This window comes from Sceloporus undulatus, chromosome 1 (genome assembly GCF_019175285.1).
Source record: "Sceloporus undulatus isolate JIND9_A2432 ecotype Alabama chromosome 1, SceUnd_v1.1, whole genome shotgun sequence".
NCBI lineage: Eukaryota > Metazoa > Chordata > Lepidosauria > Squamata > Phrynosomatidae > Sceloporus > Sceloporus undulatus.
The window spans coordinates 147,496,812-147,510,715 of NC_056522.1; the positions used below are offsets into that span (position 1 = coordinate 147,496,812).

General features: G+C 42.5%; 1 protein-coding gene and 1 long non-coding RNA gene across 2 annotated transcripts; both read left to right on the forward strand.

Moving 5' to 3' along the window:
* Positions 1 to 603: 603 nt before the first annotated feature.
* Positions 604 to 11,022, forward strand: LOC121919030. The gene is made up of 3 exons (XR_006101376.1): positions 604 to 718; positions 2,252 to 2,333; positions 10,906 to 11,022. It is a non-coding gene; the product is annotated as an uncharacterized LOC121919030 (long non-coding RNA).
* Positions 11,023 to 11,413: 391 nt separating this feature from the next.
* KCNF1 (potassium voltage-gated channel modifier subfamily F member 1) lies at positions 11,414 to 13,898 on the forward strand. Its single transcript, XM_042445194.1, has one exon. It carries the CDS (start codon positions 12,167 to 12,169, stop codon positions 13,628 to 13,630), a length of 1,464 nt encoding a protein of 487 aa, XP_042301128.1. The 5' UTR covers positions 11,414 to 12,166; the 3' UTR covers positions 13,631 to 13,898.
* Positions 13,899 to 13,904: the final 6 nt, after the last annotated feature.

Below are 13,904 nucleotides of genomic sequence, written 5' to 3' on the forward strand. Positions count from 1 at the left end.
TGGTTTGAAATGGATTCTTTCTTCAAGTGTCTCAAACTGAACTAAATCTAAATTCATTTCCATCTCTGCTAGGGTCCAGGTCCAAATCAGAGACCTAGGGAAAGGCCTAATGATGTCTTCAAAAATTGTGCAAAAAGTACCAATACAATTGCTCACAGCCTGTCATTCAAACACACAAAGCATATGAAGAAAATGCATGTTCCTGTTTGAAAATAAAGACAGAAATCTTAACTAAAGAGGCTGTTCCCAGATCAAGGTAAAATGGGGGCATTATTTTTTCTTACCTACTTAGAGAGAAGGGACAAGAAGCACTTAGCCTAGACAATGGCGTTTATCACACTAGCGAGATTCCGCAGGAAATCTGGAGTTAAATGAGATTTAAAGCAAAGGAAACCCTGAAATGCTCAAAGTTTATTGCACGACATCACAGTTAACGTGAAATAATGCAAAGTTAATCTGAACACAAAGCAGAGAATACCAGCAGCTTTTTACTTTCAGAACAATCCGAGTGTGATTTCGGAACAATCCGAGTGTGCTAGTGTGATAAAGCTCTAAGTGTGCATGACTATGTACACATGGCCATCTGTTGGGGGTGCTTTGATTGTGAGTTCCTGCATGGCAGGCAGTTGGACTGGATGGCCCTTGTGGCCTCTTCCAACTCTATGATTCTTTGACTACTAACTTCTACCTAAAAAGTAGATGCAAAGCAGAACAGAGGGTGAGTCCTAGCACCACCAAAAACTGAGAGGGAAAGAGGAAGCTAACTAAAGAAATATGTAGACCCCTTGCAGAGTGTTTGCAAGCTTCAGCAACCAATCAATCATTGCAAGATGGTTGCAAGCAAGATTTGCTCACAGCTCTTTCCTCTTGCCCAGTTAGCATGCACTACCTAAAGTGGTGGATTTGCATGCTAGTCTCTTGCCTGGAGATGACCAATAAAAACTGGAGACTCAGGGCCAGACCCTGACATTTTGCAACCCTAATGCCTACAAGAGCACTTTGTGTGCATTCAGGGATTTGTGTGGGACTGTGTGTTTTAGATTATTATACTCACTGCTCCCTCTGTAATAGATTGAAAGAACATTGGCATGCATATTTAGGAGACATCACTAAATGTTCTTCTGTATTTCGTCTCATTCATTCATTCTTTCAGAGTAGGTACTTCCAAATGCAAGGCAAGTAGCACCAAAGGGAACCCAGCCAAGGCCCTATGGGGGGGAGTGGAGAGGGGTAATCGGAAAACTTGCCTTCAGAGAATATATTATTTTTATCTCTTGTTTGCAGGTTGGCTATAATTTCCTGGTTACTGTTTCATGTTAATTACCTTGGTTCCTGTGAAGCGCTCTTTAATTAAACTGGGTGAGGCCTTGGGATTTGTACAGTTCAGAAGAATTCAGAAGGCCCACTCTAGAGTGCAATTTTTTAAAAATGTAGAGAGAAAATTAAGAGAGAAAGATTTTACACATTCTCAAATAATACTATGCTAAGAAGGTAGCATTTATGTAGATACAAAGAGCGTAGGGGAGGGATGAGCAACGGTGGCTCTGTAGTTGGAGTGTAATTCCCATAATCCCTCAGAAGGGCTATATTAGATAAGCCTAATGGGAGTTGTATGCCCCAAACACCATACCCTTCAACTCCTAACAGATGAAAACCAGTTCATGTGTGACCAAATTACATCAGAGTGTGGTCAAGATGGCAAAAGTTATCAGTAAGAAAGAAAACACAAGCTGGGAAAGGCTGCAGAAGTTTGCTTTTGCCTGAACCTACTGGGAAGGGCAAGCATCTGTGCTTTCCTCTCCTCTCCCAATCCTGAGTTAACTGAATGGAAACTATTTTTGTACTTTGAATTCAGTTTGCAGCTACTGAAAAAACAGAGGAGTAAATAGGACTTTCTCGGCAAAATCAGGGCAGCTGGAAAGTATGAAACAACTGGAGGGTCAATTATCCACCCTTAATCTATGGTGGACCTGGATTGCAGATAGGTGGATTGAACAGAAAGTCTAGCCAAGAGAGCCCTCACTAAAGCAGGTTTAATGTTGGCTATCAAAAACTGGACTAGATCTGGATACACTAATTGACCCACTGTCAGTTTCCCTTTCTTCCACATTCATATTGTTTAAAGCTCTTTCCAGTCTGTTTATGAAGAAATTTGTGAATTTTGTTATGTGTGTATCAAAAATGAATCTGAAGATGTTCCCAGTCATCTGCAATAGCCAAATTCACTCGGTACATGCTTTTCCCAACATAGGATCATGCTGTGGAGCTAAGAATGAAAAATATGCCTCCAAAAAGACATCTGAAGTTATTTCTACCAAAGAGCGTCCCAAAAGGTATTTGCATACTCTCCCACATTTCACACATAAAAACTGGGACACGTGGGGCCAAGTGACATCAGAATGTGTTCAAGATGGCAAAAATTATTAATGGGGAAGAAAAAAGAAGTTAGGAGGCAATTTGCTTTTTCACTCTTTCCCACCCCATTCTCCACTCAAATCAATTGAGTACAAACTATGGTGCGAGACAGACCATCCAAAAAGGATGGTCTCTCGGCGCCCAGCTTTGATCCACAGGGAAGCTGCAGCCTCCAGACCACAGGACTTCCCTTCAGCCAAAAAGAACATGCAAAAAGCGGGTTCTTCTTGCAGCGCCATTATGATGCTGCAGTGCGCCAATGGCGCACTCACGACATCACAATGGTGCCATGACGTGCAGACACTAGGCATCCATCACGTAATGATGGAGGTGCCCATATGTACAGGGCACCACCATTCTGACACCCTAGTCACGTGCGAGGGGTGAAGGGCATCTAGAAGCACCACCCCTCGCACGTGACGAGGGCACCCTATCGCGCCCGTCTGGACTGGGCCGATATTTGAATTCAGTTTGAAGCAACATAAACTGAAGAGAAAGGGGGAAAGTGGGAGGAGGAGGGAGAAACTGGGATATTTTAAAAGCAGTTGATAAACTGGAAGGATAGAAGATTACCTGGGACTGTCCTTGCCAAATCAGGACAGTTGGAGGATATTATTATTATATTATTATACCCCCTTTATCCCAGATTGAGATGCAAAGTGGTTTACAACAATTAAAAAGCAGTGTTAAAAATCCACAAAATACAAAAGTTAAAAAACAAACAATCAGGGGAAAAAATTAAAACCATTAAAATATATATTAAAACACACACTCACACACCAGCACAGCTATTTACAATATCCAGCACACTGTGTATGATGGGTGTTATGTCATTATGCATCAAATGCCTGCTGGATAGCAAAGTTGTTCCTTGTCTGCAAAAAGAAAGTACTGTAAGGAGGATGCCAACCTAAGTCATCTGGTAAGGGATTTCCAAATCCTTGGGGAAGCCACAGAGAAGGCCCTCTCCAATGTTCCCACCTGTAAGGGTGGCAAAAGAGAGAAGGGCCTCCTCAGCAGATCTCGGAGCATGCAGATATGGGCCGTCAAATAACCTGGACCTGAGCTGTGTAGGGCTTTAAAGGTCATAACTATCACTTCGAATTGTGCCTGGATACAGACCAGCAGGCAGTGGAGCTGTTGCAAGAAGGGGGTAGTATACTCCTTGTAGCCAGCACAGGATATGTATTTTCCCTTATAGGAAATCACCTGGACATCTCACAGGGATGGAATAAACTCTATATGGTTTATTGCCCTTTGCTTCATCACTCTGCTGTTGCAGCCAGCTCACATGCTCCCTTTGGCAGAAAGAAGTTCATCTGGAAGAAGGAAAGCACAGGAGTTAAAGCCTTTCAGCCTGCAGGGAGCAACTTGCTAATCATCCAGCACAACACAGCAGATAAAAGGAAAGGTTGTGGCAGGCTTCTTGCCATCTCTTGAGCTGGCATCCTTGGGCAGCTGCCAGAGCCCACTGGGTCATCTACAGATTTTGTTATCCACAGGGGATCTTGGAATCAAACCCCAGTGGATAAGAAGGGCTGACTGTACTTCTATTGATGCAGCCTAGAATCGCATAGGCTTTTTTAGCTGCAGCATCACATTGCTGACTGATGTTCAACTTGTGGTCTACAGGGACTCCTAGATCCCATTCACATGTCATCTTATTAAGTCAGACATCCCCCATCCTTGGACAATAAAAATGAAATGCACAGATATAGGGTGGGTGACACCTGGCTTGATGACAGTACATGCAAAAAGGATCTAGGAGTCCTAGTAGACCACAAGTTGAACATGAGTCAACAGTGTGATGGAGCAGCTATAAAAAAGCCAATGTGATTCTAAGCATTGTAGATTGAGGGAAATAACAGTGCCATCCTATTCTGCTTTGGTCAGGCCTAAACTGGAATACTGTGTCCAGTTCTGGGCATCACAACTCAAAAAGGAAGTTGACAAGCTGGAGTGTGTCCAGAGGAGGGCGACCAAAATGGTGAAGGGTGTGAAAACCATGCCTTATGAGGAAAGACTTAGGGAGCTGGGTATGTTTAGTCTGGAGAAGAGATGCTTAAGCAGAGCCATCTCATCCATATAGGCAAACTGGGCAGCTGCCTAGGGTGGAAAAATTTAGGGGTGGTGCGGTGGCTTTTTTTTTTTTGGTTGTTGTTAATTTCACAACAATAAAAAAAGTTTTTAACTTGTAAAAACCCAATTGGCTTTTTGACTAATTCTCAATACTATGACGACAGATTGGAACCTAACAAACGAAACAGCAGAAATCAAAGGGTGAAAATAATCATGAGGGGCGACAGGGGGTGCCAAAATATTTCTCATCTAGGGTGGCCAAATACCTAGAGCCGGCCCTGTGCTTAAGGGATGATATGATAGCCTTGTTTAAGTATTTGAAGGGGTGTCACACTGAGGATGGAGCAAGTTTGTTTTCTGCTGCTCTAGAGATTAGAACATGGAAAAATGGATGCAAACTACAGGAAAAGAGATTCCACCTCAACATTAGGGAGAACTTCCTGACAGTAAGAGCTGTTTAACATGGGAACACACTCCCTCTGAGTGTAGTGGAGTCTCCTTCTTTGGAGGTCTTTAAACAGAGGATGGATGGCCATCTTGGGGTGCTTTAATTGTGAGTTCCTGTATGGCAGAATGGGTTTGGACTGATGGCCCTTGGGGTCTCTTCCAACTCTATGATTCTACAGTTCTAAGTGGAAGAAACCAGACAGACTCCTCTGAATTCCTTGGAGGAAGGGTGGGACAGAAATGTAATAAATGGACAGTTAGAAGAAGAAATGTATGCCAGAAAGATGCAGATTATCTCACACTGGGAAGGAATGCAAGGGAAGAAATCATATTTTGTTTTAGCATCCGCGTGTGTGTGGGTGTGTCTGTGTGTACTTTATACAACTATATCACTACATAAATATCTTTGTAAACAGCTGGCATTTCTAGCTGAAATTATATGTTTAATGGTCTGACTAAGATGCAGCCACAATTTAAGAAGTGTAAACCATATGTCTCATGCTTGTTGTTGCTGTTATTTGATTTATGGGATTATATGTAGGACCATGGCATAATTAATTATTTGGTGCAGAGCATCCCACAAGTGACAGTAATTATCTAGCTGTTTCTGTCTTAGCTTTTTCTTTGATAGTTATTATCAAAGTACAGTGGGGAGTCTTCTGTACGATGAAAATGATGGGTGCGTGGGCACAGTGTGACTTGTGGGTATTTGAGTTTGTTTTGTTTTGAGGTACCCTGGTATGTTGGTGTCTGAGAGTTTGCAGTGAAAAGAGGAGAGTGGAAAAGTATAAAAACAATAGGAGGAGGTGGCAGCAATGGTGGTGGTGGTGGTAGCTTAAGTATTTGAACCACAAAGTGATTTGTATCATGTGCTCTAAAGCTAGAGTGCTGGACTTGCATGATCCAGGTTCCAGTCCCATTGAGCAATGAAATTCATTGAATAACCTTGGCCTTGCCTTTCTCTCAGCCTGGTCTACCTCATAGGTTTGTTGTGAGGATAAAATGGACAGGGGGTTCTGAGAAGATTAGCGGATAAATATAATTATCCCTGTTAATTAAAAGATCCTGATCCTTTGACTGCTAGCTTTGTTCCAACTAAACCACTGGTCAAGGCATCCCTTCCAGAGGACATGAGAGTCTTTGTGTAATCTCATTCTCTTACTTTGTGTTAAGAAGGGGAACCTAGTTGAGCTGTTTGATAGTGGAACACACTCTCTTGGAAAGTGGCGGAGTCTCCTTCTTTGGAGGCCTTTAATGGCCATCTGTCGGGGATGCTTTGATTGTAAATTCCTGCATGGCAGAATGGGGTTGGACTGGATGGCCCTTGCGGTCTCTTCCAACTCTATGAGTCTGTGATTCTAGTCAGATCAGAAGTCTGGCTTGCGCTCTGAGATGTTAGGAGCTAGACTAGTTTGATCATCCTGCTCCACTGCAATTGTGCTCTTTAGGGGATTATGGACTTCAGCTCCCAGAATCCCAGACTTTCAGCCGACATGGCTGAGGCTTCTGGGAGCTAAAGTCCAAAATCTCTTAAAAGGCACCATTTGGGGACTACTGTGCTAGAGGAAGGAACTGGCAAAACTAACCCTGAGTATTCCTTGCCTACAAAAACCCTCTGAAATTCATGCAGTCACCATAGGTCAACAGGTGACTTGAAGGTGCGTGCACACACACACAGTCAACTAATTGAATCTATTAGATTTATGTACATGTTGACTCACCATTCAAGAATTGATTGAACGTGTTTACTCTAGCTGGGACTACCCAAATGGATGACACCCAGTAGTTTATACTGCAGACTGATTTTAACTGTTAACTTATTTCTAACCCATCCCACGCCAACAGATCTTGGGGAAAGCAATTATAAATGTCATTATCAATATAATACAATAAAACTACTCATCACAAAACCATAAATTCATGACAGTAAATCATTGCCAGTTTAGAACAAGCAGCAATAATCAACGCAAATTAATCCAACCTGCTTTTCAGAATACCAGTCAGTGGGCTATGTTACCTTCCAACATACACCATTCCATACCTACAGCTCCTAAGCAATGAGTTCCAAGTAAGGATGGCAGGGAGAAATCTCACAATTGGTGAGATTTTGGTCATGGCAGGCTATCTTTGCACATGCTAAAACAGTCTGTCAAGGGGCTGCAGTGCTTATGAAATGAGGTATCACTTCCACTGGATGAGAGCTTAGCTGCCTGGATCAAGGCACAGCCTAACATGTGTTTGGGCCAATTTTATGTATGTACAGTCGCTGACATCTCAATCGAAAATCTCAGCCAGCAATTCCGTTACAGTTGCTAAATTCCTTCTGCAGTATACCAGATCTGCCAGCAGCTCGTGATGCTACAGAGCATATACCAACCAGAGCATATCCCAACCATGAACCAATGGAAGATAATCAAGCATGTAGGAAGTGGACAATTCTGAACCCAGAGCAGAGTTAACAGGCTATGAAATACCTATATAAGGCTGCAATCCTGAGCTGATCTCTCTGGGAGTAAGACTTATTGCATTGGTCTAGGGACATACCCGTATATACCCGACTATAAGTTGACCTCATGCATAAGCTGAGGGCAGGTTTTGGGGCTAAAATTATGGATTTTAATATGAGTTATGGACAAGTCGAGGGTAAAATTTAGGAGCATGTAACAAAGGATGTAAAGGATGAAGCACAGAATACCAAATTCCAGGAGGCAAAAGGCTAGATGGATGAGAATGTAGAGGAAGTCAGTACTTTCAGGTCAGGCTACACTCTGGCCTTTGATCAGGAGATGGTTCCCTTTTAAATAAGAGTTAAAATGCAGTACTTACAGTGACCTGTGGATAAGTCAAATCTGTTTTTTAGGTCAATATTTTGACTAAAATTTCTAGACTTATACATGAGTATATACAGTAAGAACAGACACAACACGATTTTTCTGTAAGCTTCCTATTCTGTCTGTAAGTGTCTGTCATAGAATGTCCTTAATCTACATGAGGCTCACTTGTACAAATTGCACCTTGAAGCAGTAACATTTGTCTTTCTTTAGACTTATTTCAGATGACACAAACCTGAGAAGCAGAGTGTTGAAAAGGACAAGACAGCCAGTCCAGTCCTTCTCCCAAGGGCAAGACTGACTATCCATCAGTGAACTCACAGATTCTTATGCACGCACACCAACTCAATTTCTGTTATAGCTAGGATGACCAGATCTCAGGGCCTGGCCTTAAGTCTCATGCCCTACCCCAGTTCGTCCCTTGTCAGGGTGAAGGGGAGAAATCTTAGGACAAGAGCACTGTATTGAAAAGTGTATGGATCTATATTTTCCTTAGTTAACTTGGTGTTTTTTAAAAATTGGAATGGTGAATTCTGTGTAATTGTGGTCAATTCTTAATGACATCACCAGGCTACCCATACTAGTTTCAGCTTTGTAGGATCAGCAGGGCTTGCCTCTTGTGAAACCACAGGAGGTCATCCCCGGTTTCATGTTCTGACATTGAAATTTTAGGGCAACTCTGGTTATAAGCCTATACTTGTGTAGTTTACAGTGGGTTGTTTGTTATCCACTGGAATTTGGTTCCAGGATCCCTGTGGATAACAAAATCCACGGATCCTCAAGTCCCATTAAATATAATGGAAAATAAAATGGTGTCTCTAATATAAAATGGAAAATCAAGGTTTGCTATTTGGAATTTATACTTTTTTTTGAATAATTTCAAGCCATGGATGCTTCAATCTGTGGATAAGGAGGGCTGGCTGTATCTTATTACTGTTTTGAGAAGAGGGCTAGAAGGTAGAGAGTTGCTTGCAGTACAAATACTTCCATGGAATTCAAGCTCTGGTCCCAAATGGGAGGAAAGCAGAAGGTCCAGCTTCTATCTGACTGAAAACTGGAGACACTTCTCTACCTTTAATTGTTGTGGTCAGCAGCATAGCAGTGCTCAACAATACAACGGTAAAATAGGGCTATGAAAGAACTTGACAAGTTCCTGAAGTGTTAAGATATACAATACTAAAGTTGGGATTATGCATGCCATTGTATTTCCCATTTGTGAAAGCTGGACAGTGAAGAAATTAGATAGGATGAGAATCAGCTCATTAGAGATGTGGTGCTAGAGAAAAGTGCTACAGATACCATGGACTGCTAAAAAGTCTAATAAATGGGTCCTAAAGCAAATCAGGCCTGAACTCTCCCTAGAAGTCATGATGACGAAATTGAGGCTGTTGTTCTTTGGACATACTATGAGAAGTAATGACTCATTAGAAAAGATAATAATGCTTGGTAAAGTAGAGGCCATCAGAAAGAGGAAGAGCATATTCCAGATGGATAGACTCAATGAAGGAAGCCATGGCTCTGGGTCTGCAAGACCTCAGCAGGGTGGTTGGTGATATCGGGGGATTGGAGATCTCTTGCTTGTGGGGTTGCCACTAGTCAATGTCAAATTGATGGCAGTTAACAACAAAGGAGAGGGTATTTCAGCAAATATAGACTCTTTCTCATGAGCCCCATTCTCACATCTCACAGCAGTCATGCTACTAAAATAAAATGGGAACATACCATTCTCAAGGCAGCCATTTTCACACTTCCTCGCATTCGTGCCACTGGGACTATTGTCCCCATTGTGATCTCTTCCTGACCCTCCCTTAACCCTGCCCCCCCCTTATGCCTTATCCAGCATGCCTTTAGGTTTTTGTTTTTTAAAACCCACTTTTTCATGCAATTTCAGAGCTCTGATTGGAGTCAAAAGAAAGAAAAGAAGGGGGGAGGAGAATGAAGATACTAAAGGTAATATAAAAAGGGGGAGGGGGAAACTGAGGAGGAAGGAACACTGACACTGCATGACTTGCAATAGCACAACTGCCCTGGACGCGATGTTTCACACCTGGGGACTTCCATGCTTGCCAGCTCATTGACGGGTTTGCCCAATCAATGAAAAGGGACGGGTCGAGGACAGCATAGCTACGGGCTGGAGGCATCATTATGCAATGACTATGGCCAATGCTGCTTCTTTCCTGGTTTAATTGCAGTTTCAAAACCACCTGTAGTAATGTCCTAAGCTGTGTATTTGTGTTGTTATTCCCTTGACTGGTCACTGAAAGAAAACAAGCTTTGTGGGTTAGCAAAACAGTCTTATTAACATCACAAAAGAAACAATTAAAACCTATGGCAAATGATTGAGGCTTTTATACTGCATGAAATAACCTGGAAAGCACAGTAAATAGAAGGAATGTGAGTTGTATAGCAGGAAGATGTACAAAAATAAATTCTACAGCTCAACCAGGGCTGACCTCTTATCAGGGAGAATGAGGTGGCTGCCTTGGGTGGCAGATGCTGGTGAGAACAGGACAGCAGGTATTGGCTGGAGAGCAAATTGACAGGTACTGTGCAGTTTTACCTTCAACCCCTAAACTAATCTTATGCTACAAACGTTCTTCTCTCAGTCTCTTAAACCAGCCCTGAATTGAACGGTTGCTGTATGTGTCTTGGACCACCCATTGGGTTGTAGTGATGTCCCCAGCAGATGGAAGCCCTAATCTCCATCTGGGGTATTTGTTTTTGTAGTTGCATGCCATCAAATAATTTATGATTTATGACAACCCAAAGGTGACTCTATCATGGGGTTTTATTGGCAAGATTTGTTCAAGGGGGGGGTTGCTTTTGCCTTCCTCTGAAGCTGAGAGCATGTGACTTGCCAAGGTGACTTCGTGGGTTGCCATGACTGAGCGAGGATTCGAATCCTAGCCTCCAGAGTCATAGTCCCACTCTCAAACTATTACATAAGGTATAGGTAGATAATTCTTTTACCAGTCTTATATTGTGGTATGTGTAGAGAGGTGGTGCAAGATAAGTTACAAGGGACAGCAAAGACTGAATTCAGATTGATATAGGCAATTTAGTTTTTAAATATAATCCTAAATGCAATTTGTCTCTGCACTTGATTTGTTTTTGAACTTTCTCCTTCAAACAGACTCATGTGCGTTGGACCTGGCTTGGTGTAAGACACTCTTCTTTAATTTGGCACCTGACCAATGTGTTGGACTCCATTCATTTTGGCTGGGAATTATGGGTGTTATAATTCAGTACTTCTGGAGGAACTCATGTTTCAGAAGGCAAGTACAGGCACAAGCATTAGAATTAATAATATGAACTGTGATGAGTGCGTTTTAATGGTTTTATAATGTTGTGTTTTAACTGGGTTTATATGTTTCCAACTGTGCTTTGTATTTTAACATCTTGTACCCTGCCTCGAGGCTTGAGGAGAGGTGGGAAAGAAATAAAATGTACTGTTGTTGTTGTTGATGATGATGATGATTTTCCAAGACCAAAACCAGTTTCCTTTTATATTACCTTTTTTTTAAAACATAATTTCTTCTCTGGCACTCTTTCTTCTTCAGAAATACAGTCATTTAGAACATTATCTGTTCTGCTTCCTGTGTTTCCAAAAGTCTGTTTCCCCCCAGTATTCAAAATGAAGAGGATGCATTAAAAAAGTGCTCTGAATGTCTCTGGAGGTGCATTGCCTGTCTCTATTTTCCTGCCCAATGCAAGTGATGCTCTTCCTGCATTTCACCAGAAGAGGGTAGAATTTGGAAAGCGCTTGACGTCACCCTGGAATTCCTATTGTGCTTAAAAACAGCAAGGGAAAACAAGCACAACTTTCTCCTTGGCATACTACTAGCCCTTGCTTGAAGGAGCAAGTGAGGAACTCCAGATGCCCTTCATACCAGAAGAAGCCAAGTCAAAGCAACAGCTGCCTGTGGGACATAGCTTTCCTCTCTCTCAGAACTGGCTGTGAGTTCACTTTTCTTCTTCTTCTTCTTCACGCACAAGGCATTAATTGTACAAGATTATCTGATGGCAGATCAATGCCACTTCAGAAAAAAAGGAAAGCCCGAAACATTCTCAAATACCGGGTGAGTTCCCTTATGCGTTTCTTCTTCTACTTCTTCATATTGTCCAAATCGGTTGGAACAAGATCTGTTTTCCGAACAACTGTGCTCTCATAGGGAAGTAGCCAGAGGACTTGTCACTGCAGCTTGTTGCTTACTTTGCAAGGTTTCGCACCCTGCAGATTTGTTTCTGTAACCTTTTCTAGCCCTGTTCAAAATCAGTGCTGTTCAGATTTTATTCACACACATCTGGCTGTCTCCGATTTCTGACAAAGCTACTTCAGTACAGATTTGTGGGTGGAGGAGGCTGTAAGAGATAAAGCTGCAATAAAATTTAAAATGGAAGATGACATTAGTTTTCCAGAGCTGGACAGTGATGGGTCCGAAAGCAGTGAAGAAATTGAAATTATTGTCAATGTTGGTGGAGTGAGGCAGGTCTTGTACGGAGACCATTTAAACCAGTTCCCAGGCACCAGGCTGGCAAAGCTTTTGAACTGCTTACCAGGGGGATATGACACTATTTTCTCACTTTGTGATGACTATGATCCTGGAAAAAGAGAGTTTTATTTTGATAGAGATCCAGATGCTTTTAAATGCATTATTGATCTCTACTATTTTGGGGAGGTGCACATGAAGAAAGGGATATGCCCCATCTGCTTTAAGAATGAAATGGAGTTCTGGAAAGTGGACTTGAAATACCTGGACGATTGCTGTAAAACTCTGCTCAGTGAAAAGAAGGAGGAACTTGAAGAAATTGCCCGAAGGGTCCAGTTGATCTTAGATGATTTGGGTTTGGACTCATCTGAAAGCAGCTGGAAAAGGTGCAAAAAATATATTTGGAAATTCCTGGAGAAGCCAGAATCTTCCTATCCAGCTAGAGTAGTAGCTGTCATATCTTTTCTGCTTATTCTCCTCTCCTCGGTGGTGATGTGTGTGGGGACTATCCCAGAACTGCAAGTGTTGGATGATGAGAAGAAACCTGTGGAGCACCCAGCTCTGGATATGATTGAGACAGCTTGCATAGTGTGGTTTACCCTCGAATATGTCCTTAGGCTTGTCTCCTCATCTAACAAGTTGCGCTTTGCTCTCTCTTTCATGAACATCATTGACATTTTTGCCATTCTTCCATTCTACATCAGCCTGTTACTGACACATTTGGGGGCCAGATTGATGGAGTTAACCAACGTGCAGCAAGCTGTCCAGGCACTGCGGATCATGAGGATTGCCAGGATTTTCAAACTGGCACGCCACTCATCTGGTCTGCAGACTCTGACCTATGCTCTTAAGCGGAGCTTCAAGGAACTGGGGCTTCTGCTGATGTACTTGGCTGTGGGGATCTTTGTGTTTTCTGCCCTTGGTTACACAGTGGAGCAAAGTCACCCTGACACACTGTTCAAGAGCATCCCTCAGTCCTTTTGGTGGGCAATCATAACCATGACCACAGTGGGTTATGGGGACATCTACCCAAAGACAACGCTGGGGAAGCTCAATGCTGCCATCAGTTTCCTGTGTGGGGTCATTGCCATTGCGCTGCCCATCCATCCTATCATTAATAACTTTGTCAGATATTATAACAAGCAGAGGGTTTTAGAGACAGCAGCCAAACATGAACTGGAACTGATGGAGCTATATGCAGGTGAAAGGAAGAACGGAAGTCCTAAAGACGAATTAGGATGTCACTGGGGGAAAGAAAAGGACAATTCTCAGTGGAGTGGCCGACTCAAATTTTCCTACAGTGACACCTTCATTCACCTCCTCTTAGATGAGCACCGCCATCCAAACAGGCTTCAGAGCTGTAAGTAGGTTGTAAGCGTGTTTCCATTCAGCAGGTGAACAATCTCACATGGAAACAAGCAAAGGAACTTCTTTGATCAGCTTCTCTTTCACACCCACCCACCTACACCCCTCAGCAACTCCATCTCAGTTTGGTAAGCCCTTGTTTAAAAAAGAAAACCCAAGGTTAAACACAACAAACCTTATGGCCAGACAGAATGCACCCAATTTCTTTGTAATCATTTCAGTGGGCAAAACAACCATGGCAATTGTGATTGGTAAATGTATCATGTTTTGGATGTGA